This window comes from Electrona antarctica, assembly GCF_951216825.1.
Source record: "Electrona antarctica genome assembly, chromosome: 24".
Lineage (NCBI taxonomy): Eukaryota > Metazoa > Chordata > Actinopteri > Myctophiformes > Myctophidae > Electrona > Electrona antarctica.
This window is the reverse complement of record NC_136803.1, coordinates 28,599,215-28,625,101: the sequence shown is the minus strand read 5'-3', so window position 1 is coordinate 28,625,101 and position 25,887 is coordinate 28,599,215. Positions and strand designations below refer to the sequence as shown.

At 42.0% G+C, this 25,887-nt stretch overlaps 2 protein-coding genes and 1 long non-coding RNA gene across 3 annotated transcripts; 2 read left to right on the top strand and 1 right to left on the bottom strand.

Moving 5' to 3' along the window:
• Positions 1–1,209: 1,209 nt before the first annotated feature.
• Positions 1,210–2,454, top strand: LOC306917609 (forkhead box protein J1-A-like; the record flags this gene model as incomplete). Its single annotated transcript, XM_079495907.1, has 1 exon — positions 1,210–2,454. The coding sequence occupies one exon, from the start codon at positions 1,210–1,212 to the stop codon at positions 2,452–2,454; it is 1,245 nt and encodes a 414-aa protein (XP_079352033.1).
• A 7,125-nt stretch (positions 2,455–9,579) lies between these two features.
• Positions 9,580–17,659, bottom strand: LOC306917608 (single-strand DNA endonuclease ASTE1-like; the record flags this gene model as incomplete). The annotated part of the gene is made up of 6 exons (XM_079495906.1): positions 16,893–17,659; positions 16,116–16,432; positions 15,046–15,244; positions 14,552–14,705; positions 12,880–13,071; positions 9,580–9,799 (listed from the first exon to the last, which is right to left on the bottom strand). The coding sequence occupies exons 1-6, from the start codon at positions 17,542–17,544 to the stop codon at positions 9,580–9,582; spliced, it is 1,734 nt and encodes a 577-aa protein (XP_079352032.1). The 5' UTR covers positions 17,545–17,659.
• Positions 17,660–18,775: 1,116 nt separating this feature from the next.
• LOC306917031 lies at positions 18,776–20,111 on the top strand. Its single transcript, XR_013789086.1, has 5 exons — positions 18,776–18,885; positions 19,323–19,359; positions 19,557–19,675; positions 19,848–19,888; positions 20,016–20,111. It is a non-coding gene; the product is annotated as an uncharacterized lncRNA (long non-coding RNA).
• Positions 20,112–25,887: the final 5,776 nt, after the last annotated feature.

Here is a 25,887-nt window from a genome sequence, read left to right as displayed (position 1 = left end):
GACTCTCTTTTGAATCAGTCGTGCATTTTCAGAGCTCCGCCAGAGAAACTGTTTCACACGATTTACTGCCTGCTTTCATTGTAGTTTGTCATCCACCGTTGTTATTGTTTCACAACTTATTGTTTCAACTTGTCATTTCTGCTATTTTATACATTTACTAAACACCGTTTTTTGAATTCCACCATCGTCTCCAGGATAACCAACAGAGGTATGTGTTGTTTTATTTTTGAAAACGCACTTAACGGATGCGTTTGTACTAGTTAATGTACACCTGTCTGGTCTTGTCTGTCTACAGCAGTTGTGGATAATTTAAAATTTCAAGAGTTGTGTTTATTTTAAAACACGTTAACGGGCGGTCATCGCATTCCGTATCCAACGTTAACCACTGCCAGGATGCAGACGGTAGTTAAGCTTTAAATAGAACGTTTGCCGCATATTGTCGTACGAAATCAAGCTAACAACAACTGTTACTTGTTAATTTGTAGATATCTTCCTTTATGCCCAGCGACACGGTGGTACTGCGGGCCGGGGGTTTAAGAGGGATGTGAGTCAGGTGCACCGGCCGGCGGCCGCCATGTTGCATCGTTATGATGACATTAGTGACCCACCGAAAATAATATGCAACCATAGTGTGGACTTCATATATATTAACGTCGATGTTAGTAAACAACATGTTTATTAACAGAGTCAAACCTGGTGGTGGTGTTTAGTCCACCACATTTACACAATAGGCCTACAGCTTTCAGTGGTGGAAGAAGTAGCTACTTCATATTTTGGTTATTAAAAAATAGTTGTGAGCTTCTAGATCTGCTATTTCTTAAAGTACTTTTAGAGTACTTTTACGTTTATTTTGGTAATATAAGTATATTTTGTTGCTTGTACTTTTACTAAAGTAACATTTGGAATACAGGCATTTTACTTGTAAAGTATTAGTACTATATAAGTATTTTATTTTAAATATTTTAGTGTTTTGTCTACATTTGAAAAGTAACTGGCAACTAGTCCTTTAATTCACATTAAAGGACTCTGTTATGCGTTTTCAAATGAGGCCAGCATTGTGTTCTTGTCATCTTCTTACAGCTATGTGTGTTTACTTTTTACTGACGGTGTCCTTTCATTCTCTCCACAGGTAAAGGAATAAGGAGGACCTAGCAGACACCAGTAGGCCAACACACACACACACACACTTGTTTTTTTCAGAGGACAGCCATGCTACCTCTGCAGTGTGCCACCCTGTGGCACCTGTCCGAGGTGGACGACAGTCTGACGAGCCTGCAGTGGCTCCAGGACTTCGTTGTCGGTGCCAACAGCGGAGGCCCCCAGCCAGGCGGAGGCCCTGGCCAGGAACCTCCGCTGTCCTGCCACCGTCACCAACCACCACCTCCCCCCTCCGTCCCGGTGGCTTTGTCCCCTCTGGCAGGGGACATGGCGTCCGTGGGCATTCCCCTGACCCCGGTCCTGCCCACACCAGTCGTGGTGACGCACGGCCACTGCCCCGGTGGGGTGGACGCCGGTGAGAAGCCGACCCAGTCCTGTTCCACGCTGCTCTCCATGGCCATACAGGGCAGCGAGAGTGGAAAGCTCACACTGTCCGCTATTTACGAGTGGTTCAGAGTGAATTTCTCCTACTACCGCTGCACCGCTAGCACAACCTGGAACGACACCATCCGGCACACTCTGTCCGTGAACAAGGGCTTCATCAAGCTCCCGAAGGAGAAAGGCGAGTCGGGAAAGGGGGGCTTCTGGACGGTTGACCCGCAGCATGTCGACCACTTCCGCTGCGATGTCGACAAAGTCCAGATCGACCTCCGGTCCGTCTCGCAGCAGCTCCCCGGGCACTCTGATGAAGTAACTTGCGCGGAACGGAATCTGCCGACAGTGCCGAGCCAGGCGGTCAGTGGGCGCAAGAGGAAGCGGCCACAAGCCTCTCCAACTAGCCCAGCCAAGGTCACTTGTCGCTCGACTCGCTCCAGCTCTCAGCTGCTTCGTGGAGACGAACAGAAAGAGCTGGAGTCGGTCAAGGAGCACTTTGACTTGGGTGCCCTCTTGAAGTGGGCCTCGAGCAAGGAGCCCAGTACAGACAGCGGGGAGCCACTGTCTGGACTGAGCCCCACACACCCTCCTGTCCAGTACCAGCTTATGGAGCTCTGCAATGTGGATAGCTCTGCTGTGCCTGTGCCTCCTTCTCCTCCTAGCTGTGCCTTGGATTGGCTCCCACAGAGTCAGTGCACCATCCCCACACTGGATGACCTGGTTATGCCTGACTTTGACTGGGACGCCGTCCTCGATTCAGTCGAGAGCGAGGAGTGGAGCCAGGACAGCGGGGAGCCACATAGCTCCGTCCCCATAGAGGAGGATCAGATGGTGAACTTCAACCCGATGTTCTGCCTCGATTCTCTCTTCCCTGGGGAGCTGAATCTGCACAGTGGGGAGCTGCTGAGTCCCATCTTCTAAGAGGAGGACCCTGGCTGGCTAGTTGAGTTGAGGCTTGCTGGAGTCTTCCTCATTGATGTCCTGCGGGCATGTAGGGTCTGAGGTCAGCGTGTCATGATAGGATTGGGTTGGCGGACAACCAGGGATTGTCCACACACCGGTGGGCCTGCACACCTCGCATCTGGGGCCCAATGCTGCTAAATTTAAGTTGGTTTAAGTTAGCTTAACCCATTTTGGGCGGGAACCCCTTTTGGTGTTTATAGCATTATGTTATACTTTAGCTATTGTAAAATAAATCTTTGAATATATATTATTACAGAGTGAACATTTTAGCTCAAATCTTTGCTTCTGGGGAGGTCCCTGGAACAACATATTTTCAGATGGGGGCATATTACATATAATTTCTGGGGTCCTTGACATGAAATATTGAGCACCACTGATACAGAAACATATAGTTTTTCAGAGAACCGTCAGGATTTTGAAGACGTCAGGCCTAAATGGCTTAAACAGGTAAGTAAGAACCTACATAGACACGTCTGTCTATCGTGGAGCACGCAGGTGTTTCCCCCGACTGGAGGCGGAGGTACCCCCAGTCGAAGTCGGTCAGTCGAGCCTCACTCCTGATTGCTCCTGGTGCGCGTGGAAAGGTTTCCAGAAAGGTTTGTTTGAAATAACCTGAGGTAAGAACATTTACTTTTGTCTGTTACTTAATATGGTTTTAAACGTTTAACATGTATGTCTGTTGTGTACCACAGGAGTTTCCCGGCACTGGAGGCGGAAGCCTCAGTCGATGTTGGTCAGTCGAGCCTTGCTCCTGATCGCTCCTGGACGCGCTTCCAGAAAGGGGGGTGACTAATGCAAACAAGGAAAATATATACTGTCTGTCTGTACCACACAGGAGTTTCCCCGAACTGGAGGTGGAGGTCCCCCCAGTCGATGTTGGTCAGTCGAGCCTTGCTCCTGACTGCTCCTGGACGCGCTTCCAGAAAGGGGGGGCGACTAATGCAAACAAGGAAAATATATACTGTCTGTCTACCACACAGGAGTTTCCCCAAACTGGAGGTGGAGGTCCCCCCAGTCGATGTTGGTCAGTTGAGCCTTGCTCCTGATCGCTCCTGGTGCGTGTGGACGCGCTTCCAGAAAGGGGGGCGACTAATGCAAACAAGGAAAAATATATACTGTCTAGCTGTACCACACAGGAGTTTCCCCAAACTGGAGGTGGAGGTCCACCCAGTCGATGTTGGTCAGTTGAGCTTTGCTCCTGACTGCTCCTGGTGCGTGTGGACGCGCTTCCAGAAAGGGGGGCGACTAATGCAAACAAGGAAAAATATATACTGTCTAGCTGTACCACACAGGAGTTTCCCCAAACTGGAGGTGGAGGTCCCCCCAGTCGATGTTGGTCAGTCGAGCTTTGCTCCTGACTGCTCCTGGTGCGTGTGGATGTGCTTCCAGAAAGGGGGGCGACTAATGCAAACAACAAAAAATATATACTGTCTGTCTGTCTGTACCACACAGGAGTTTCCCCGAACTGGAGGTGGAGGTACCCCCAGTCGATGTTGGTCAGTCGAGCCTTGCTCCTGACCGCTCCTGGTGTGTGTGTGTGGACGCGCTTCCAGAAAGGGGGACGACTAATGCAAACGACGAAAAAAATATACTGGCCTTCTGTCTGTCTGTACCACACAGGAGTTTCCCCGAACTGGAGGTGGAGGTCCCCCCCAGTCGATGTTGGTCAGTCGAGCCTCGCTCCTGACTGCCCTTGGTGCGTGTGGACGCGCTTCCAGAAAGGGGGACGACTACTGTAGGCATAGGCTGTACTGTTTGTTTTAAATAACCAGGTAAGCAGTAAAGCACATTACTTTCTTCTGTTACTTTATAGAGTTTAACATCAAATTGTCATTAGAATGGTAGTTAAAGATTATGTAATGGTACAATGTAAAAAAAAAAAACTACAAAAAAAATATATACATAAATCAATTTCCTTATGTCTATACTGTATATCTATATTGTGTGTTTGTGTGTGTATACAGTATTCATATACGGTATATCACGCAGACACAACATAATGGGGCGTCTGGGTGTGGTGAGGCAAAACGCTTCCCCACCACCGCAGATGCCTGGGTTCAATACCCAGTAGCAGCAGCGGTGCATTCAGCTTGGCTGGACGCTCCAACAAACTTTGGCCGTGTTTGCGGGTGGGAAGCTGGTGAGGATCAAGTGATCATGTCCTTTTTGCTGCACTGCAGATGCATATCAAGGTTATTATAGTTCTGAATACTTAATTGGTTTGTATTTACTTTTGACTTTTCAGTTTAGTTGTAATTAGTCTTTAAAGTGGGTTTGTTAGATCTTTTTCTTTTTTTTTAATGCTGGCTGGATAACGCTGCCTTGTTGTTGACTCAGTTTAGTTTTACATTTAGTTTTGACTTCTTTTCAGTCTAGTTTTAATTCGTTTTTAATGTTGGTTTGCTAGATTATTCTTTTTTTAATGCTGACTGACTACCGGTAGCTGCCTTTGCTAGTCCTTACTGAGGGGGAGATGCTCAGGATAAGACTGTAGATATAGGCCGTTACATTGCCGCTCGCTAGCGAGCCTGGCTCTTTACCCGACTGATAACATACACACCTACGACCCAATAAATCCTGGGTTCGCCTCTCGGCCGGTGCTACATTAGTTTTCGTTTTTTTATTGTAATATAGTCATGGTGTATTTGTCAGGGCTGAGAGATGAAAAGGTTCTAGTTTTGTTCTTTTGCTCATTTAATTTACCTATAATAACCTTGATGCATGTAGTAGTTTATACCTCCACATGTGAGTGGAGGTGGCAGCAACAGGGACTCTAGGATACTTGGGGACAATTGGGAATTTGCAATGACTAAATTGGGTCTCCTCTCATGGATTGTCACCTTGCTGCGGTGGAGGAGCTTGTGTTATTCCTGTGACCCAGAGGGCTAAACTGGCATGGTCCAACCATGCCAGACGGCTCACAAGGGTAGGAATACAGACTAAGGACAATCCAACAATTCATAGCCCTCCATATTGAGGGTTGGGCTAGATGTTAACAACTGTCCCTTTTTTAAAACTAGCGTGTTACAGAAATCATCCCAAAATCAAAGCACTGCACTGTTCTGCCTCTATTCTCTCTTCCCTGGGGAGCTGAATCTGGACAGTGGGGAGCTGCTGAGTCCCATCTTCTAAGAGGAGGACCTGCAAGTCCAGACATCCAAGGAGATGCCAGCCACAACAACACAACCATGCTGGTATCCCCACCTAGGAAGCCTTCAGCATGAAATTGAACCTCCTGGACCCAAAAGAAACCATCGAGCGTTGAATGTAAGGACTATTAGTTAAACTAATGTCATTCAAATTTATAATATACTATTGGCTATTTTAACTATTCAAATGGGTTTTTCAAAATGGTAAAATAAGGCAAAGTAGTTTAGGGATAAGGGTTTTAGCATGGACGAAAATAGAGCCCCCTGTGCCTTGGAATTGCACTTGGGAGTCTAGCAGTACTGATGAGATTTATTTTTGTCATACACTACTATGCTGCAGTGTTTTTGGCAGCAAGTTTTAGTCATAGTCTCTTGAATAGTTTTCATTTAGTTTTAGTAACTTGGAATGTTTTAGTGTTAGTCTAGTTTTAGTCGACTAAATCTACAGTTGATTTAGTCGACTAAAATGTATTTTGGCGGGCCTTGATGCCATCGTAATGCCGTCGTTTTTACACACAAATCGCAGATCTACAAGCCCACAACGCGTCGCAGTGCGACACGTTAGCTTGTAGATCTGCTATTTTCAGCATGGAACTAATTGTCTAGTTTTTGTTTGACTAAATTGTCAGTATATTTAGTTTTAGTCATAGCTTATTTTTTATTTAGTTTCCGTTTAGTTTTCGTCAGTGGAAAAAGGTAGTCGACGAAAACTTTTCGTCTTGGTTTTAGTCGTTAACACTGCACTTAACTATACTTTTTTTCCCTTCCTCTGTCTGTTGTGTTCCAACGTCCAGGCTCCTCTCAGTTCTCTGAAGGTTGATGGCTGAAAGACACTGTGCTGAGAGCTCATCTGGATGGAGAGATCCCACACCTACCAGACAGGTCATCATCATCACTGACTTGGTGACTACACACTGGGTATCTTCTGTAGAGTCCTACTAGTAGACGGAGGTCATCATCACACACTGACTTGGTGACTACACACTGGGTATCTTCTGTAGAGTCCTACTAGTAGACGGAGGTCATCATCACACACTGACTTGGTGACTACACACTGGGTATCTTCTGTAGAGTCCTACTAGTAGACGGAGGTCATCATCACACACTGACTTGGTGACTACACACTGGGTATCTTCTGTAGAGTCCTACTAGTAGACGGAGGTCATCATCACACATGTTGCTCAGCCAACTGCAAAATTAGACTTCGTCTCATTCAATGTGCCGTGATTTATGGCCGTTTTCATGATCGTCGTTCTATGGTGTCAGTCAGGAAAATGTGTGATTTGCATTTGAGTCCTAATTTGTATTGTGTGTTAAACCCAGGGTACAGTAATGTTTATTTATGTAAAAGACTAAATGAGTTCAGGTGTTTTTGCTTTTCTGTGAGATCTGAAAATGTTGTTCCAGGGACGCAAAGATTTGAGTCAAAAACGTTCGCTCTGAAAGAACATAATATTCAGAGATTTGAGGCACATTTTCACGACTTTTCAAAAATCACAGACCTACAAGCTCATAGCGCGGCACTCGGTGCCTCGCTATGAGCTTGTAGATATGTGATTTTTCAATAGATAAAGTTTAAAATAATGGTTAACACCAAAAGGGGTTCCTGCCCAGAATGGGTTAAAGAAAGGACTTTTCTTCTTCATTCTTTTTTTTTGGTTCAATGGGCAATAGGCTCAATCTTTTTAAGTTATGTAATCTGAAGGTTCAATGTAATTTTGTGTAGACTTAAGTTTCATTTTTGCTTGCTACTTGGTCAGTTGTGAGTTTGTACTTCACACACACACACACACACACACACACACACACACACACACACACACACACACACGTTCACTAAGTGTTCAGACAGAGGTCAATCATCATCACACTGTACATTATACAGATGCCCTCCTAAGTACTCCATACATTGTAACTGAGAAACATTACTGTAGATTTGATCCCCCGTTTCCCAAGTACTCTTGTGAGAATTTGCCAGGATATATATATATATATATATATATATATTTGTATGTTATTTTATAATGTATTTATCACAGTGGAAACATTCTAACATCTCAATTGTTAAACATTAAATGTCCAGTGAACTTTTGTTAGATTTCTTTTCCCCCTTTGAGCCCAACAGACAAAAACAAACGCATGCAAGTATACTGAGCAGTGTGCTGAGGTTGGGGAAACGAGAATAATATTATAAAACTAATAAAGGACTCAATGCATATCAGTTCAACTTCTGTAAAGTAATGACGTTTACTACTAACCTGTGTAGGTATAGATTCAAAATCCATGTGGGGTTGCCAGACTTTCAAAAAAACCTGCTGTCTATTAATGTTGTAATTAATCTAATGTTTAATCTAGAGATTAATTTAACAAATATGAAATGGTAGGATGGAAAGAAGGCTTCCTATGTATCGTCATACATTTCTTAGCGTTCTAAATAAAATGAGAAATTGCATCTGAGCCAGTCTTGCATGTTTTATTTTGGAGTGCTGCTTTTTCCCACTTTGTTTCATGAGTTAAGTACTGTACATGGGTCTGACAATATTCCTGCCGTCCAGACTTTTTTTTTAAACGTTTGTATATTAAAGATTAAAACAAGTGTTAAATTGCTCTAATAATCATTGCTATAGCGTATAAGGTATCCTTGTCTCTCCAGTAAGTAAACACTAAAACAGAACATACATTTTCAGGTCAGTATATCAATCATCTAATCAGAAAAAAATAACTCACAATGATACAGGATACAGGGATAAACTAGTGAAATTGGAAGTGATACATGAGCAGACAAAATTGAACTATACACAATCTGCAATTTAACTAGTGTACCTATTCTGCATATTGTTAACTTAATACATCTTTCAATCAATTACTATTAAAACCCCCGATACTTGAATGTAATTCTTTTCTGTGAATATTTGAATCCAGTTTGAATACTTTTATTAGACAAATTGAAAAACAGCACAAGGTACAGTCAGACATCTAAGGCTAAAATCATAACACAAAGTCTTCTTTACATTGTGTAGTGTTCCTATGTATTCAATTCATCAACAAAATTAAGTCCAGATAAACAAAACTACACAGGCTATGTGGGCTGTGGCTAGTCAACCAAGAACCAACATGCTAGCCTGGAGGAGAGAGGAGACATTTCATCAAGTATGGACGTTATCTGAGAGTTCTTATGACATGAAAATGTATTAAAGGATAGCATGTTTAATAGTGTTGTGGAACTTGTGTTTTGGATAGTATGCTTCAGGACCCTGTTACCAAAGCTGTTTGTTGTATTACACTCAATGGTGGCACCATCATTATTGGCAATCAGTGATGCTTGCAGAGTTGCAGTACTCATGGTGAATTTTCATTTTTCCAGTCCAGAGTGTCCATTTCACAACTTTGTATTTTGGCTTCATGGGTTCTCAATAACAAGCCAAAAATGGCAGCCATAAAAAATAATGATCATGGTCACCGTTGCATGGTTTTGGAGTGGATTAGTTTCCTAGTTGGAGCGTGTCTGATGCTCAGCATGTAGGAGCGACGGTCAGACGATAGAGGGAGACGAGACAGGATCCAAACAGACTAAACAGCTGGGTTGTCTTTCTTTAATTTATCATATTTTTTGGACAGTCTCTACAGAATTTATACTCGGCTGGTTTTGTTTTGCCCAGCATGACTGCCATGTTTTTAATCTGCTGTAGTTTTTAACCTGAACTACAAACTACAATTTATAATGCACACTGTTCATCTGCTCACAATGACTACAATCACAACATTGTTGTGAGCTTGTTATGCGGGAACGCCTACTGAGTGGCAAAAAGCTACTTTTTGGCCTTTGCAGACCATATAATATTATATACCGGTATATTATAGGCCCATACGTCCAGAGCTTTAGCTAAGTCGGAGGCAGCTCAATGTGTCGCTGTGTCGCTTTCTTTTTCCAGGTCTACCAGGAGCTGCAGGGCATCCAGGTGGACAGCAAGGTCATCTTTTGGTGCCGCTTTGGAGCTGCCCCTCTCCTCCTGGTCTCATCTTGAGGCTGGAGCACAGCAGTAAGCAAGTCCTTGTAGAGTTGCCTGCTGGTCTCCTTCTGCAAAAGCAGCTCAGGGTCCACCCCCTTTCTCAGCCTATGCACCAGGTAGTGGACCAGTGTTCCCTTGTACAACCTGGACAGCACCAGAAATGAAAGGTTAGACACATCATTCAGATCATCAGCAAAACAAGAATAAATTGATTAGGTTTATCACCATGTTTGTTTGAATATCTCTTGACAACCTTTTATTTTTTTTCCTATTCCCAGCTTTCCAGGTTTGTGTGAACACAAACATTGGCTTGTGATCACCCCATAGCGATGATTTGATTGGCTGAGCAAAGTACATATTGCAGCTAAAAGTGAGGGCAGAAAAGTGAAGACGGAAAAGTGAGGACGCAAATTGTGATTGGCCAGAATTAGTTGATGTAAGATAAGAGCGCCCCTCACGTCACACAGATGTGATTTTTTTCAAGTGCTACAGAATAAGGCATCCAAATATTATAATTGAAATATTATTGCAATGTTCAAAGAAAATCCCAGAATATCATATATTTGTCAATATCATGCAGCTCTAGGCTCTACTCGTTATTATAGGTTGCTTGTAACTTGAAGCTTATTTTATGGCTGCTCTCATTCTACAATCTACACCATTAAGGAAAGGAATGAAACGGCATGACCTCAATCTAGGAGCCTCTCAAGCTTTATTGACAAGGCCCATTGGTTGATACAGTTAATACAACAACATCCCCAGTGTTCATTTAACTGTACAGTGTAACATAGTCGCAGTGTTGTTTTCGTCGACTAAAACTAAGACGAAAAATGTTCGTCGACTACCTTTTTTCACCGACAAAAACTAATGGAAACTAAATGAAAACTAAGCTACGATGACTAAAACTAAGACTAAATATACTGACAATTTCGTAGACAAATAAAAAGAAATGTTAGGAAGGGACTAGTGGACAAGAGATCCAGTATAAGTCATTTTACACTTGTTTGCATGCTGAAAATAGACGATCTACAAGCTCACAACGCGTTGCAACGCGCTGTGAGCTTGTAGATCGGCTGTGAGCTTGTATTCTCGTTTCCACCCATACTGTAGCTGCAATCTGGGCTTTCCTGATTCTGTCTTCAGCTTGTTTCATCAGGGGGTCATATTTCTTATCGGAGCAGTCTGTCCCTCCATCCAGTACTACATACGGTTTAATCCCACATTCTCTCAGAGCCTTGACAAACTTTGTAATAAGGTCCTCAAATGCATCATACTCTCCACCATGGTTTTGTTCCAAGCCAGTGTTATGATAGAGCAAATTATACAAGTTACAGCCGTCAATAACAAGCTTACTGTTACTGAAATCTCTATTTCTAAATATCTGACTGTTGTTCTCAATAAAGGTAAATAAGCCCTGGACACCCATTGTGAGTTCAGATTCTGTGCCTTGTGATAAAGGGGAACATGAGTGATGCATTTATAGCAAGTGGAGTTTTCTTTTCCTTAAGTTTCATTTTCCTTACTGATGTCATGAATAGGTAAATAGGCTAAAATAAAGTGCACAGACTCCTAAGTTTCATTTTCCTTCTGTGCCTTGTGATAAAGAGGAACATGAGTTTTTATAGCAAGTGGAGTTTTCTTTTCCTTAAGTTTCATTTTCCTTACTGATGTCGATGTATTTATAGCAAGTGGAGTTTTGTTTTCCTTAAGTTTCATTTTCCTTACTGATGTCGTGACTAGGTAAATAGGCTGAAATAAAGTGCACAGACTCCTAAGTTTCATTTTCCTTACTGATGGCATAAATAAGCTAAATACTGGTTGTCTTTTCGTTTAGGGTGTGGGTAGATGAGGCTTTATACGTTGTTGATGATAAAAGGTAGGCTATAGGGCTCAATAAACATGCTTCTCCCTGTCCCCTTTTCCAGCATCTAATGGACTCGACAACTTGTGCCTCTTGGACTTTCAATGCGAATATCCAACTTTACTGTGGTTATAGATAGGCTACAGTTGACGATAATTTAATAAACTAGCTATATGGGGACTAAATATCCCATGGGCAACTACTCAGATCCAACAACATGAATGGTAGTGAGTCTTCGACTCTTCGTTACACTAGCTATTCAATTAAAATGCTCTCACATTCCTGTAGGATGCAGAGCAGACTGCTGCTGCTCATCTTGTGTGTGTGTGTGCGTGTGCGTGGAGCTTTGTTACTTTTATGAGTCCATTGCAGGTGGAAGCCTGGAAGGAAAACCTATATTAAACTGTTTTTTTGATTGATTTATTAACAGTTTGCAGAATTACAGTACATTTCAAGTACAACACAATACAATAACTGTTAACTGTGACACCATAAAGCATTACACTTGTTTACAATAGGGCCCACCATTTTGAATTCATCAAAACATTAAGAGACGTACGGATATACACATATACAACAGGAAATCATCATAGAGGAGGTAAAAAGGGAAAAGAAACATATACAGTGAGGGGGGGGGGCAGTTTCGAATTGCAGCCGTCCGTAGGTGCCCTTTGAGAACAGTTGACAAGGAGTCAAGGGATTTGGTATAGGGCGTTCCACATTTTGGTGGCATAGGAGCCAAATGAATTTAGTCCCTTGTTTGTTTTCCCTGTCATCATCAATACGGTAGTATTACAAATATCCCTCCAGTGGCATGATGAATTATAGGCTACGTAGTCAAATAAAACAAACTGCCCAGTCAGGTTATTTCACATTCTACAATTATATACATGACATCAGTGAGGTAAAGAAAATGTCAAGAGCATGTGTCAACAAACAACCCGGCCTCCCTCTGTGTGCCAACATTTCCTTTCGACCTTTAGACACTGTTGCACCTTGATAGATATAATTAATTTCGTCACAGCAGTCAGTGTGAGATTGATTGATTGATTGATTGATTGAAAATTGTATTAACAGTTTGCAGAATGGGTACAGTTCAAGGAAAGTACAGGTCAATACAACATCTGCTAAGAGGATAAAACCAGAAAAAGCACTAAGGACTTCTCAATTCATCCACATTTAAAGGTATATTCATTGATTTCACTTAATTCAAATATCACTTATTTTTTTGTTTTGTTGTGATAGTCCTACCTACTATAGAGACCATATAAGGAGTTCCTCCCTGTCCCCAGTTAACCCCTGGGGTCAAAAAACCTTAGGACCCCCCTGGGGTCACTGTGTCGCTTTCTTTTTCCAGGTCTACCTAGGTCCAGGTCTACCTAGCTGCAGGGCATCCAGGTGGACAGCAAGGTCATCTTTTGGCTGGTGCTGGAGCACAGCAGTAAGCAAGTCCTTGTAGAGTTGCCTGCTGGTCTCCTTCTGCAAAAGCAGCTCAGGGTCCACCCCCTTTCTCAGCCTATGCACCAGGTAGTGGACCAGTGTTCCCTTGTACAACCTGGACAGCACCAGAAATGAAAGGTTAGACACATCATTCAGATCATCAGCAAAACAGTTTGAATATCCCTTGACAACCTTTTATTTTTTTAGGGGCGCTAGCCCCTCCTATTCCCAGCTTTCCAGGTTTGTGTGAACACAAACATTGGCTTGTGATTGGCTGATCACCCCATGGCCCATAGCGATGATTTGATTGGCTGAGCAAAGTACATATTCCAGCTAAAAGTGAGGGCAGAAAAGTGAAGACGGAAAAGTGAGGACGCAAATTGTGATTGGCCAGAATTAGTTGATGTATTAAGATAAGAGCGCCCCTCACTTCACACAGATGTGAAGTATTATTTCAATGTTCAAAGAAAATCCCAGAATATCATATATTTGTCAATATCATGCAGCTCTAGGCTCTACTCGTTATTATAGGTTGCTTGTAACTTGAAGCTTATTTTATGGCTGCTCTCATTCTACAATCTACACCAGGGGTTCTCAACGTTTTTGGCCGGGGACCCCCGGAAATGCTTTGGCAATGTCTCGGGACCCCCGCCCCGCCCGACCCCCAATATAAATTGACTGCTACAATAACCTTAATAATAGAGACAATACACCATAAATAAATACTGAAACCAGATATAATCATTATGGAAGGTGTATGCATGTACTATGTGTACTATGTAAACTCTTCATTTCCATTTTCCAGCCATTCAGTTGCAAAAAAAAAGAAAAATAAACTTTTTTTTTTTTTTAATAATTTGGGGACCCCCCAAAATAATTTGGCGACCCCCCGAGGGGTCGCGACCCACGGGTTGAGAACCCCTGATCTACACCATTAAGGAAAGGAATGAAACGGCATGACCTCAATCTAGGAGCCTCTCAAACTTTATTGACAAGGCCCATTGGTTGATACAGTTAATACAACAACATCCTCAGTGTTCATTTAACTGTACAGTGTAACATAGTCGGATAGTCCTGTAAAGATGCCTTACCATTAGGCATGTAACGATATATCGTATATCGATATATATCGATATTAATCCAGACGATATGAATCGATTCATTGAAATAAAAAAATCGCAATTTTCAAAAAATAAAATACAAAATATTCTTTTTATTTTTTAGGGGGGGCTAGTGTGTGATGTGAAATATGAGCTTTAGTCATATTCCATCATATTCAAGTGCTTTTGGAGAGAAATGATAGTCACTTTCAGTAGTAGAGCACTGTAGAGGGGAGCTGTGTGTGTCTGTGTCTGTGCCCAGGTGATGATGGTCGTTGATGCTCATCAAGGAAGGCAATTATGTTTCTGCACTGTCAAAAGTAATGCTACTTCTTTTGCAATGTAGTTAAATAAAAAATCTCAGGGGGGGAAGATAAATTATATAAAATTAAAACGGTAATTTCTCATTAAAATATGTATATTTTTTAATATCGTGAAAAATCGTATCGTGAACCTCATATCGTGAGTTGAGTGAATCGTTACATGCCTACTTACCATGCAATGTGAGGCTCTTGTAGAGGAAAACATAACAGCTGGTTGAGGTGAATGCTGTCTTTAAAGCAGATCTGCCATTCGTTGTAGGCATGAGTTACATCAAAGTCCTGTTTCGGCTGTTCACGTATGTCCATTTGTATCTCCCCTGTTACATCTACAACACATGAACACACACAACCGTTTTGAATTGCCAAAGCCAAAGGTGTACTGCTTGGAAAGGATAAGCAAAAGGTTTTTTTGGAGACTCAACCATAGCTGTTTTAGCTGTAGGCCTACTACTGTATATGACATAATCGAAGCAAAATGGGCTTCAAGTAAGTTATTCAACAAAAACAGAACATGTTGTATAATACTGATTAAAGAACATTTGTCACAGAAATTGTGCTATATCATTATCATGTATATGATTAACAGAAATGTAAGCTACCTTGTACACATAATTACACTTGTTTGTATTTATGCACGTACAGCAGGCCTAGTTCTCTTGCACCTACCTCGTTGGAGTCGTTGCCCAGCCACCATCCCAAGCAGCAGAGCCTGAATGACCTTCTCATCGGGGGGAGGAGTGCTGTGCTGCAACCAGTAGCAAGTGGCAGCGACTGGCAGGCGCAGGTTGGATGGGACTCCACTCAAAGTGTTGTGGCTCACCCCAAGCGTCTCCAAAAATACCCGTTCAAGAACGGGCTGCTCAGCCTGTTAATGCAGGAGTAAACAGCAAGGTTAATAGTATTCTGTATTTTCTTTTTTTCGTTTAGTTTGAATTGGTTTTTAATGTGAGTTTGCTCACATTATTCTATTCTATTCTATCATATTCTATCTAATCTATTTTCTCTTTTGTTTTGTTTTTAAGGCTTAATTTTTGTTTTAGTTTTAGGTTGCATTCGGATTAGATGGGGAAAGATTTAACAATGTCAGAACAAAGCAGACAGAGCAAAAATAGCAAATCTACAGGATCTGCTATTCTTGCCATTTACTTTATTAGCTCTATTAGCTCAGTGGTTAAATAACCAGAGCAGGATAATGACAGAAGGTAGAAGTAACTATGTATTTAACATTGTTTTCCCTGAATTCTTTTTGTTAGTTTTAGTTAGGCAAAGTACTGTATAATAACAGTGTATAATAATAGTGTATAATAATAGTGGCAGCGGTGGCCGAACGGATAGCGGCGCGGTCTAGATACCGGAAGGTTCCCAGTTCGAATCAGCCGTCCGACACGTTAAAATTACCACCGCTGAAATGCCCTTGAACAAGGCATCAACCACTACGATGAAATGTGTTCTATGAGCAGGGCCTGGCTGGAAACAAGTTCTTGAGCTTAGCCCAGATACCCTGGGTAAATATAGATTTCATTTCATTTCATTTCATTTCATTTCATTTCAACAGTACTGGTAAACAGATAAAGCGCACAATTTGTTGCATGTGCACATAATACATAACCTGACTCCGCGGCAGAGAGTACACTGGGTTCTGGCGGAGTCAGGTTACATAATACATGTATATTGCATTGTAAACAACAAATACATCAATAAAGCATGTACTGTTGGAATTTAACATGATATCTTACCTGATGCAGTAAGTCAATTGTAATTTTTGATTTGATCGGTTGGACCATGATCTTGGACAGCCGTGTGCCATCTCTGTCCCATTCCTCCACTCCGGTTCCAGTCTTACGACCCAACAGCCCGTACATCACCTGTCGGATAGGCCGAGAAGTAATATTGGCACTTGGCATGTAGGCGTGGTCCACCTGGCAAGACTGGGGCACTCTTCCGAGCAGCAGCACATCCAGAATGTCGGAGGTCAACCGGCCTTGGATCAAAGGAAGGCGAGCCCAGTCAGGGACTATGCCCACCGCCTCTGGTTCGAGATCCGGCGCTGTACCTATTGTGAAATGAAATGAAATGATTACTAAATTTACCCAGGGTATCTGGGCTAAGCTCAAGAACTTGTTTCCAGCCAGGCCCTGCTCATAGAACATTTCATCGTAGTGGTTCAAGGGTACTTCAGCGGTGGTAATTTTAACGTGTCGGACCGCTGATATTCGAACTGGCGACCTTCCGGTATCAAGACCGCTCCGCAACCCGTTCGGCCACCGCTGCCACTTGTGTTTGTCAATCAGTGGACCATGACACAGTTTAAACACAACTCTTCTTTACTTTCAAACTCAGAGTAAAACAACAACGGCAAAAAAAAGCACTAAGCAGCAACATCATACATCATGTTGTGTATAAAGACTGAAGTAGTCGATCCCAGATAACCCCCCCAATCATCACACAGGCAACACAGGAATATGCAACGAGCGCAGCACAATCAAACAGCTGTCAGTGAGACATAACAGTACCGTCGTGGAAGAACAGGAGAAGGCAGGTTGGAGGGAACTGGTACTCCTTCATTCCCAGAGTCAAGGCCTTCAGGACCTCGGCCTCTCTTTGTCTGCTCAAGCCACCCATTAGCCGCAGCGCCGCCTTCAAAGCATCATCGGGACTCTGAAAGTTCTTCAGCCATCGCACTAACCCGTCAAAGCGGCTCATGGTCCCTTTTCCCGATGAGATGCGCAATGAGATGCCCATTTCACGCAGCTTGACATAGTCGTTGCCAGCCAGTGCAGCCATGAGAGGCAGGAATTGGAGTTTAATATTGAAATGGGAGCAGAAGCTGGATGTGGCGTAGTATTTGCATGGAATATAGCTCTGTCCCGCCGCGCTCTGTGACACCGCGTCCCACTTGAAGTGCGAGATTGGCAGAAACCCCCCAGGGAGGTCAAAGACATAGAAGTCACTGTCATTGCTCAATACCGGGCACTTCCACTCTCTCGCCAAGGAGGCGATTTGGCTGTCAGCCTCTCCAAAGCACTGTGCGAATGGCACCTTCAGGTTGGTCAGGGTTTGTTTGAGCACCAACTTAACCAGGGCTGGCAGGATGTTATCGTTTGAGTCGTTTCCACCCGTAGCTCTCATCTGGGCTTTCCTGATTTTGTCTTCAGCGTTTTTCATCAGGGTGTCATATTTCTTATCGGAGCAGTCTGCCCCTCCATCCAGTACTACATACGGTTCAATCCCACATTCTCTCAGAGCCTTGACAAACTTTGTAATAAGGTCCTCAAATGCATCATACTCTCCACCATGGTTTTGTTCCAAGCCAGTGTTAAAATAGAGCAAATAATACAAGTTACAGCCGTCAATAACAAGCTTACTGTTACTGAAATCTCTATTTCTAAGTATCTGACTGTTCTCAATAAAGGTAAATAAACCCTGGACACCCATTGTGAGTTCAGATTCTGTGCCTTGTGATAAAGGGGAACATGAGTGATGTATTTATAGCAACTTGAAAATGAAACTTAAGGAAAAGAAAACTCGTGGGGTTTTCTTTTCCTTAAGTTTCATTTTCCTTACTGATGTCATGAATAGGCAAATAGGCTAAAATAAAGTGCACAGACTCCTAAGTTTCATTTTCCTTACTGATGGCATGAATAGGTAAATAAGCTAAATACTGGTTGTCTTTTCGTTTAGGGTGTGGGGAGATGAGGCTTTATACGTTGTTGATGATAAAAGGTAGGCTATAGGGCTCAATAAACATGCTTCTCCCTGTCCCCTTTTCCAGCATCTAATGGACTCGACAATTTGTGCCTCTTGGACTTTCAATGCGAATATCCAACTTTACTGTGGTTATAGATAGGCTACAGTTGACGATAATTTAATAAACTAGCTATATGGGGACTAAATATCCCATGGGCAACTACTCAGATCCAACAACATGAATGGTAGTGAGAGTCTTTGACTCTTCGTTACACTAGCTATTCAATTAAAATGCTCTCACATTCCTGTAGGATGCAGAGCAGACTGCTGCTGCTCATCTTGTGTGTGTGTGTGTGCGTGGAGCTTTGTTACTTTTATGAGTCCATTGCAGGTGGAAGCCTGGAAGGTAAACCTATATCAAACTGTTTTTTTGATTGATTTATTGATTGATTGATTTATTAACAGTTTGCAGAATTACAGTACATTTCAAGTACAACACAATACAATAACTGTTAACTGTGACTGGACAACACCATAAAGCATTACACTTGTTTACAATAGGGCCCACCATTTTGAATTCATCAAAACATTTAGAGACGTACGAATATACATATCTATATAGTCAAAACAGGAAATCATTATAGAGGAGGTAAAAAGGGAAAAGAAGTGTGAGATTGATTGATTGATTGAAAATTGTATTAACAGTTTGCAGAATGGGTACAGTTCAAGGAAAGTACAGGTCAATACAACATCTGCTAAGAGGATAAAACCAGAAAAAGCACTAAGGACTTGTCCTCCTCAATTCATCCACATTTAAAGGTATTTAAAGGTATATTCATTGATTTCACTTAATTCAAATATCACTTGTTTTTTGCTGAGTGTGCTGACCATATAAGGAGTTCCTCCCTGTCCCCAGTTAACCCCTGGGGTCAAAAAACCTTAGGTTTCGTTTTTGGCTAGGTGGCCCATCCTTCATCCAATCAGGATAGAGAGGGGCCACCAATCATGATCGAGCGGGGGCGGGCCTTGGTGTGCGTGCTGTTGGCCTGTTGTGGCATGTCCCCCCACTGTAGAGCGTGTGCATGTGCACTACAAATAGTATATGAAGCTGATAGAAAAGCCTAATAGAAAAGAATAGAAAAGAAAAGAAGAACACAACACACATGGAAACGTTGAGGTTGGAACTAACAGTGGTTTCATTCTAATCAAGTCTCTCTCTCTCTCTCTCTCTCTCTCTCTCTCCCCCCCCACATCAGGGTGACTCCATGGAGTTGGAGACTTGGTGCATGAAAAGTGAGTGGGGTTTATTCATTTTTTTTGGGGGGCTCTTGGCTTAAAGGGATAGGAGATGTGATGAAAATGATAGATCCCAGTAAAGAAATCGGAACTTGACACAGCAGCTAATGACAGTAACAACACAAAGAGTATTACTGTATGGTTGCAGTGTGTACAGAATTGTCACATATATGTTGTTTTCGTCCTTTTTGTAGGTGCGATAAAGACATTAAGTTGTCTTATACTGTGTACAACCGTCTGTCCCTCCTGCTGAAGTCACTACTGCATACAAACTGTCCAGAAAGCAGGGACATGACTATGTCATATTATACAGGTATGTGCTTACTGTGTGTCGGTGCTTGTGCACATAAAAGAACAGTGGTGTACAGTAGTAGGTCTGTAACTATTGATTATTTTCTTAGTGATTATTCTCGCGATTACTTTTTCTATTAGGCCCGAGGAACATTTTTCTGATAATTCTTGTACATATTTTTCCATGCATCTAGGATATACTTTGGTGAGGTCCAGCTCAGTGGACTAGGAGAAGGTAACCTGTTCTAAACCTCCCTGTCTGAGTCCTGCACACACCAACACGATCACACGTTTGTTCAAGGATGTTTTGAGTTTGTGTTCGGTTTCATTTGAAGGCTCTGTCGTGTGTTTTTGTCGTGTAGGTTTTCAGACGGTACGTGTGGGTGTAGTGGGCACCCCCATTGGCACCGTCACCCTGTCGTGTGCCTACCGCACTAACCTGGCATTCATGTCGAACATAGTGGTCATCAGCACTATTGGGCATTTAGTACGTCAGTGCAGGTCGGTCAGGGTCGATAACCCTGACCGACCTGCACTGACGTACTAAATGCTTGCCAATAGCGAGCTTTTTGCTTTTTGTAGCTGCATTGTAGCTTGAACTCTCAGGCCAGAGACGGTTCTAAAGGTTAAAGTTCAAGGTTCGTTATTATGTCTTGTATACAGGGTAAAAAACAGAGTTAAAGAGAATCGTGATTCCCAGCCATGATACCATGGCCATCTAATCTCCTACACATTTTTGACATTTTGTTGCGTCCCTATTTTGGGGGGATAACTATTATACAAACAAATAGCAGCTGTACAAGCTCACATTGTGTCTGTTAAGCGTTTGTAGGTTTTGTATTTTTTTCTATTGTGAAGTGTATATAGGGCTTAACCCATTTAGACCTGAGAATGCATCCTGTAGTTTTATAATATAGTTTTATCTTGTAGTTTTATCCTGTAGTTTTATCCTATAGTTTTACCCTGTAGTTTAATCCTGTAGTTTTATCCTGTAGTTTTATCCTATAGTTTTACCCTGTAGTTTAATCCTGTAGTTTTACCCTGTAGTTTTATCCTATAGTTTTATCCAATAGTTTTATCCTATAGTTTTATCCTGTAGTTTTACCCTGTAGTTTTATCCTGTAGTCATAGTTTTATCCTGTAGTTTTATCCTATAGTCAGTTTTATCCTGTAGTTTTATCCTATAGTTTTATCCTGTAGTCATAGTTTTATCCTGTAGTTTTATCCTGTAGTCATAGTTTTATCCTGTAGTTTTATCCTATAGTCATAGTTTTATCCTGTAGTTTTATCCTGTAGCTTTATCCGACAGTTTTATCCTGTAGTTTTATCCTATAGTTTTATCCTGTAGTTTTATCCTATAGTACTGAACACAGCACAACACTGACACCTGCTGGACACAACGGGACACAACATTTATTACGCCTAGTGCAGATGGTTCCAAACAAAGCAATGTCATTGGGCAATGGGCATACAGGACAGGTGTCAATCAACTCTAGTCAACATATTACAAACAAAATAGCAGGAATAGCAGTCTGAGAGTGAGAGATCTGTGAAAACAGAGATGTTTATAAATTAAATAATCTGATTTTGTCACCAAATGAAGAGCCAGGGATTGTGTGTATCAGAATGTTTGTGTGCTCGAAGCTGGGTTTTCACTAGTATTTTTACCAGAACCAGCTGACATTAATAACAACAAGATGGACTGTGACTGTCAACTAACACAGGGGTTCTCAACGTTTTTGGCCGGGGACCCCCGGAAATGCTTTGGCAATGTCTCGGGACCCCCGCCCCGCCCCCTCCCGACCCCCAATATAAATTGACTGCTACAATAACCTTAAACCATTTTGGGCGGGAACCCCTTTTGGTGTTTTAAGCATTGTTATAATTTAGCTATTGAAAAATAGCAGATCTACAAGCTCATAGCGCGCCACTGAGTGGCGCGCTACGAGCTTGTAGGTCTGCTATTTTTGAAAAATCTTTTTTTTTTTTTTTTTTTGAAAATAATTTGGGGACCCCCTAAAATAATTTGGCGACCCCCCCGAGGGGTCGCGACCCACGGGTTGAGAACCCCTGAACTAACACACTAGCTAGCCTGTCCTGGAGGAGAATAGAGTCAGGTGTGAGAGACATTTCAACAAGTTTGAGTGAGTATGGGTGCTATGCTATCTGAGAAGTGTAATGACAAGCCCGGTTTCCCAAAGGACACATACGTGTTGCACATGCTCAGTTGCCCTAGGCCGCACATGAAGCCAGTGAACATAGACATTCCGTGCATAGATGTGCCACCCTGAGGCCTGGTATGGTAGGCCTCAGGTCTACCATTCTGACATTTAATTTAATAATATTTGGACTGCTGGACAGAAAGTTTTTATATTTAAATGAGATGAAGAAAGTCACCACTCGCACCACACATTTCTCTGCGAATGGTTTTAATACTGCCACATGTCGACAGGTGTGTGTAGGCTAAAGAGGCTTTAGGGAAACAGGTTTGTGTATTCATGCAGGAGGCCTTACGTGTGCAATGAGGACAGGTATGGCTGTGCCCTAGTCTAGGTTGTGTATTTCTATGTTGTTGTGTTTGACAGTGTTTCCCAAAAAAGGAAAGTGTTTGATTGGCTGCCATGCAGCCAATTAGGCTGCACACAGGCTTCATGTGCGGCCTAGAGGGCAACTGAGCATGTGCAACAACCATACCTCTTACACGTAAGAGGTGTCCTTTGGGAAACCGGGCCATGGACATTTAGTTAAAGTCAGAGTAATGTAGTAAGAGAGTGGTGACACGCTTTGATCTTGCCGCAAAGCGGGTGCCTATGGGCGATAGTTCCAAACATTGCTCCTATGGCTGGAACTATTCCATTGAGTTAGAATGAGCACTTCCGCATTCCATTGTTACAATGAGAGTCCACGGGAGTGTCATTACTCTCTTACTAGATTACTCTGGTTAAAGTAAAGGACTTAAGGACCTTTATAGCCCTAGAAGCATACTGTCATATTGCATACATTTCACACACAGGAGGGCATAGGAGTAACCTATGGCTATGTAGTGTGTACTGTACATGAAATGTAATATGATCACATCCATTCTAGTTCCAGGTGCAGGATAGGATCCAGGTGCACAGACAATGATTTAGAAATTAAAGCAGAGTGATTCACTGCTTCTTTTTCAAGACTGTGACGCTGCTTTAATTATCTTAAAATAATGCGGTTAATTAGGCCTAAATACTTCTATGGTGCCCACATATCCTGTATCGTGTATCCCACTGCTCTGGAAGTCAAGCCGACAATTTGCACCAGAAAATAACAGATCCTCACAACGCTGTGAGTGTGTAGATCTACTATACTGCAGTGCACGACACTGACCATCGTGCGACGAATTAGGCCTATATAACAATTTTGATTGTGCTTTAGGCCTACAAATTGCACATATCTTTTGAAGCAGTTATGTTATCTGACATTGTGGCAACTGGCAGTGGAAGCATGTGGGCTACTGTAGGTTTAACATGTACATTAAATAGAAATGGGAATAAAACGTCACTGTAAAGCCCAAAACCACACCAAAGGGTCGGGACAAAACCGTTTTTGTTTTTTAAACGGTTTTGTTCCGACCCAACCCAATTGGTGTGGTTTGTGCTTAGCGACCAGTGGTACTATAAATGAGTTGAGACCAGTCCAGGGGCAACCTTCAATCAGGCTTTATTTTTAAAACTTTTTTGTTCAATCACTTTGACAGTATTCAGTGCAACCTGTCATCTTCCTGGTTAGACCCAACTGACTGCCTTTTATAGAGTGAGTAACCTACCTATATTACCTGGTTAGCCCATACTGTTCCCCAGGTAACTCCAAAATATCCCCCACTCCTATAATCACACAATACCATTACCTAAACCCCTACTCTCAACACATACATTACAGTTAGCCATGTAGGCCTATGCCATTTAGCTTACACACACATGATTAAATTCATTATAGTCCACTCCAACCGGAACTAATAAAAGGGGTGCGTATACCCGAAGGGAACTCTTTTGCCCGAACACTAAACACCACACCACACTGTGGAAGGAGGATGAGAACCTTTTAAGGCTTTTATTACTCTATGATGAGAACAGACAGAGGTACGCTTAGACATCAGAGATTTACATTCCTTCTTCACAAGTCTTACCATTATGCTGTACTGTTTAATCGTAAACTAATGTGCCTTATCTGTTCATTTAGGTGTATGATGAGATCGGCACGACCGCACCTTCAAAGAAATAAAGACAACTCGGCGTCGATCCCCCCCCTGCATAACTCTGAGCTGCCTGCACCCCCCTTAGTTTCAATAAATACATTTGTTACATTCTGTCTTTATTTACTCTATACCGGTCCATACGGTACCTATGCTATGCAGAGCTGTGTTTAAATATTAATTGGGTAGCCGCCGTTACAGTCACACAAACTCTGTGAGTTTGCACATAAGGCCCATAAGACAATGAAAATGAGATGTGATCCAAAGTCCAGAAAATAATTTCCTTATTTCAGTTTATAATTTCGCTGAAATGTAGAGTTGTAGTAGCAGACTCTAAAATTGATGACCTTGTGGCAAGTTTGAATTAATTGCTAAATGTAATGCATGGTTTCAAGCGCCAGAGGGTAGCATTGGCTACCTATACCAAACGTCATGTGTGGCATTTGGGTGCTATATTACATTATATGGGCAATTCGGCATTTACTGGTAGGCTATTGGTCCCTTCCATATATTCGCTGAAGATGGCTGGTCAGGTGTAGGCTCAGAAATGTGTTTCTCCTGTTTAGACAAGTAAGTAAGTAACGAGCACATTAAACACTGTAATGATTCAGTGATTATGGGTTATTTATGCTGTAAATTGAATTGTATTTCTGTGGTTTAGGTTCAAATAAAGTCCAAACCTCCAACCCTGTTGCTGTGGGCTGGTCACATGACAACTCCAGAAAGCAGGATGTAATTAGTTTGATTGAGAACATGCAGGCTCAGTAATGTTTGTTTCAGGACAGAAATGTTTGTTTAAATTGTTTCTCCTGTTTAGACATCAGTAAGTATATGTTGTTAAACACCTTAGTAATGATTCTCAGTGATTATATTTGGGTTATTTATGCTGTTATGTTATTTAAACATAACTTAAAACTAAAAGTATGTTATAAATACAGTAGGCCTACACTTGCTTGCCTTCTACCCTTATCATAATTATCATTAGCCTACTAATAATTTCATGATGTACTGTATGCTTATCTTTCTAATTCAATTTAACCTTTTCAATGAAATCCTGCCAACATCACATGCCAACAAATTCACAGCCCATCAAATTCCTACACTGACATCGGAATAGTATATGAAGTTATGATATACTATGTCATAATAATTAAGTTGTAAAAAACTATAGTTAAAACATTTAGTACAGTGCGCTAGTTAAAAAAAGTCATACAATGTCACAATGTGTTATTCTTGTTAGCCTACATTGTTCACAGCACAGATGTTTTGATTGGTGTTTGTTGAAATAAATACATTAAATGTAAGTGGTTGGATTCAGTACAAAACAGAATGCAGTTCACAAGTATGGGTCTCAGCCTATAATTGATTATTAATTTGATATTTGTCATACTATGACAAATATAAATCCCTTGTTTAAATGTAAAGTCTGAAATGAGTATACAGCAAAAGTAATGTTTCAAACAAGTACATTTATATTTCTGGTTGATTAAAAGTCCTATAGTTTTTGTCATCTAAAACTAAGAAAAGAGAGATGACAATAACTGGTATGCAATGAATGACATTACTAAGGCAAACTAAACATTTTGTTTGCTAAATCTCAGTTTAGTCGTCATGAACCCTGATCACCAGGGGGTCTATCTGTAGATTCAGTCATTCTCTGGCAGGGGTAGAGGTGTCTGATGTGGATTTTCATCCCTTGACCTGTCACCTCTCCCTTCAACCTTAAATACAACCTCCAAATTCTTATTAGTGTGAAAAGCCGAGTGGCGCAAGAGAAAAACAGAGGTTTCACAAGCTGAAGGTGGTGGGTTTGAATCTTGCTCAGGGTAAACCTTCAATTTCTGGCTTTTTAAGGCGAAGAGTGCCGAGGAAGCCCGCCTCCCTCCTCACGCTCTCTTTTAGCTCCGGTAGAAGAGGGAGGAGCACTTCCAGGGGGAGGATCTTTTTAGGAGCCCGCCCCTAGAGGGATGATCCTTTTTTGGGAGCCCGCCTCCTTGGGAGGGGCTTAA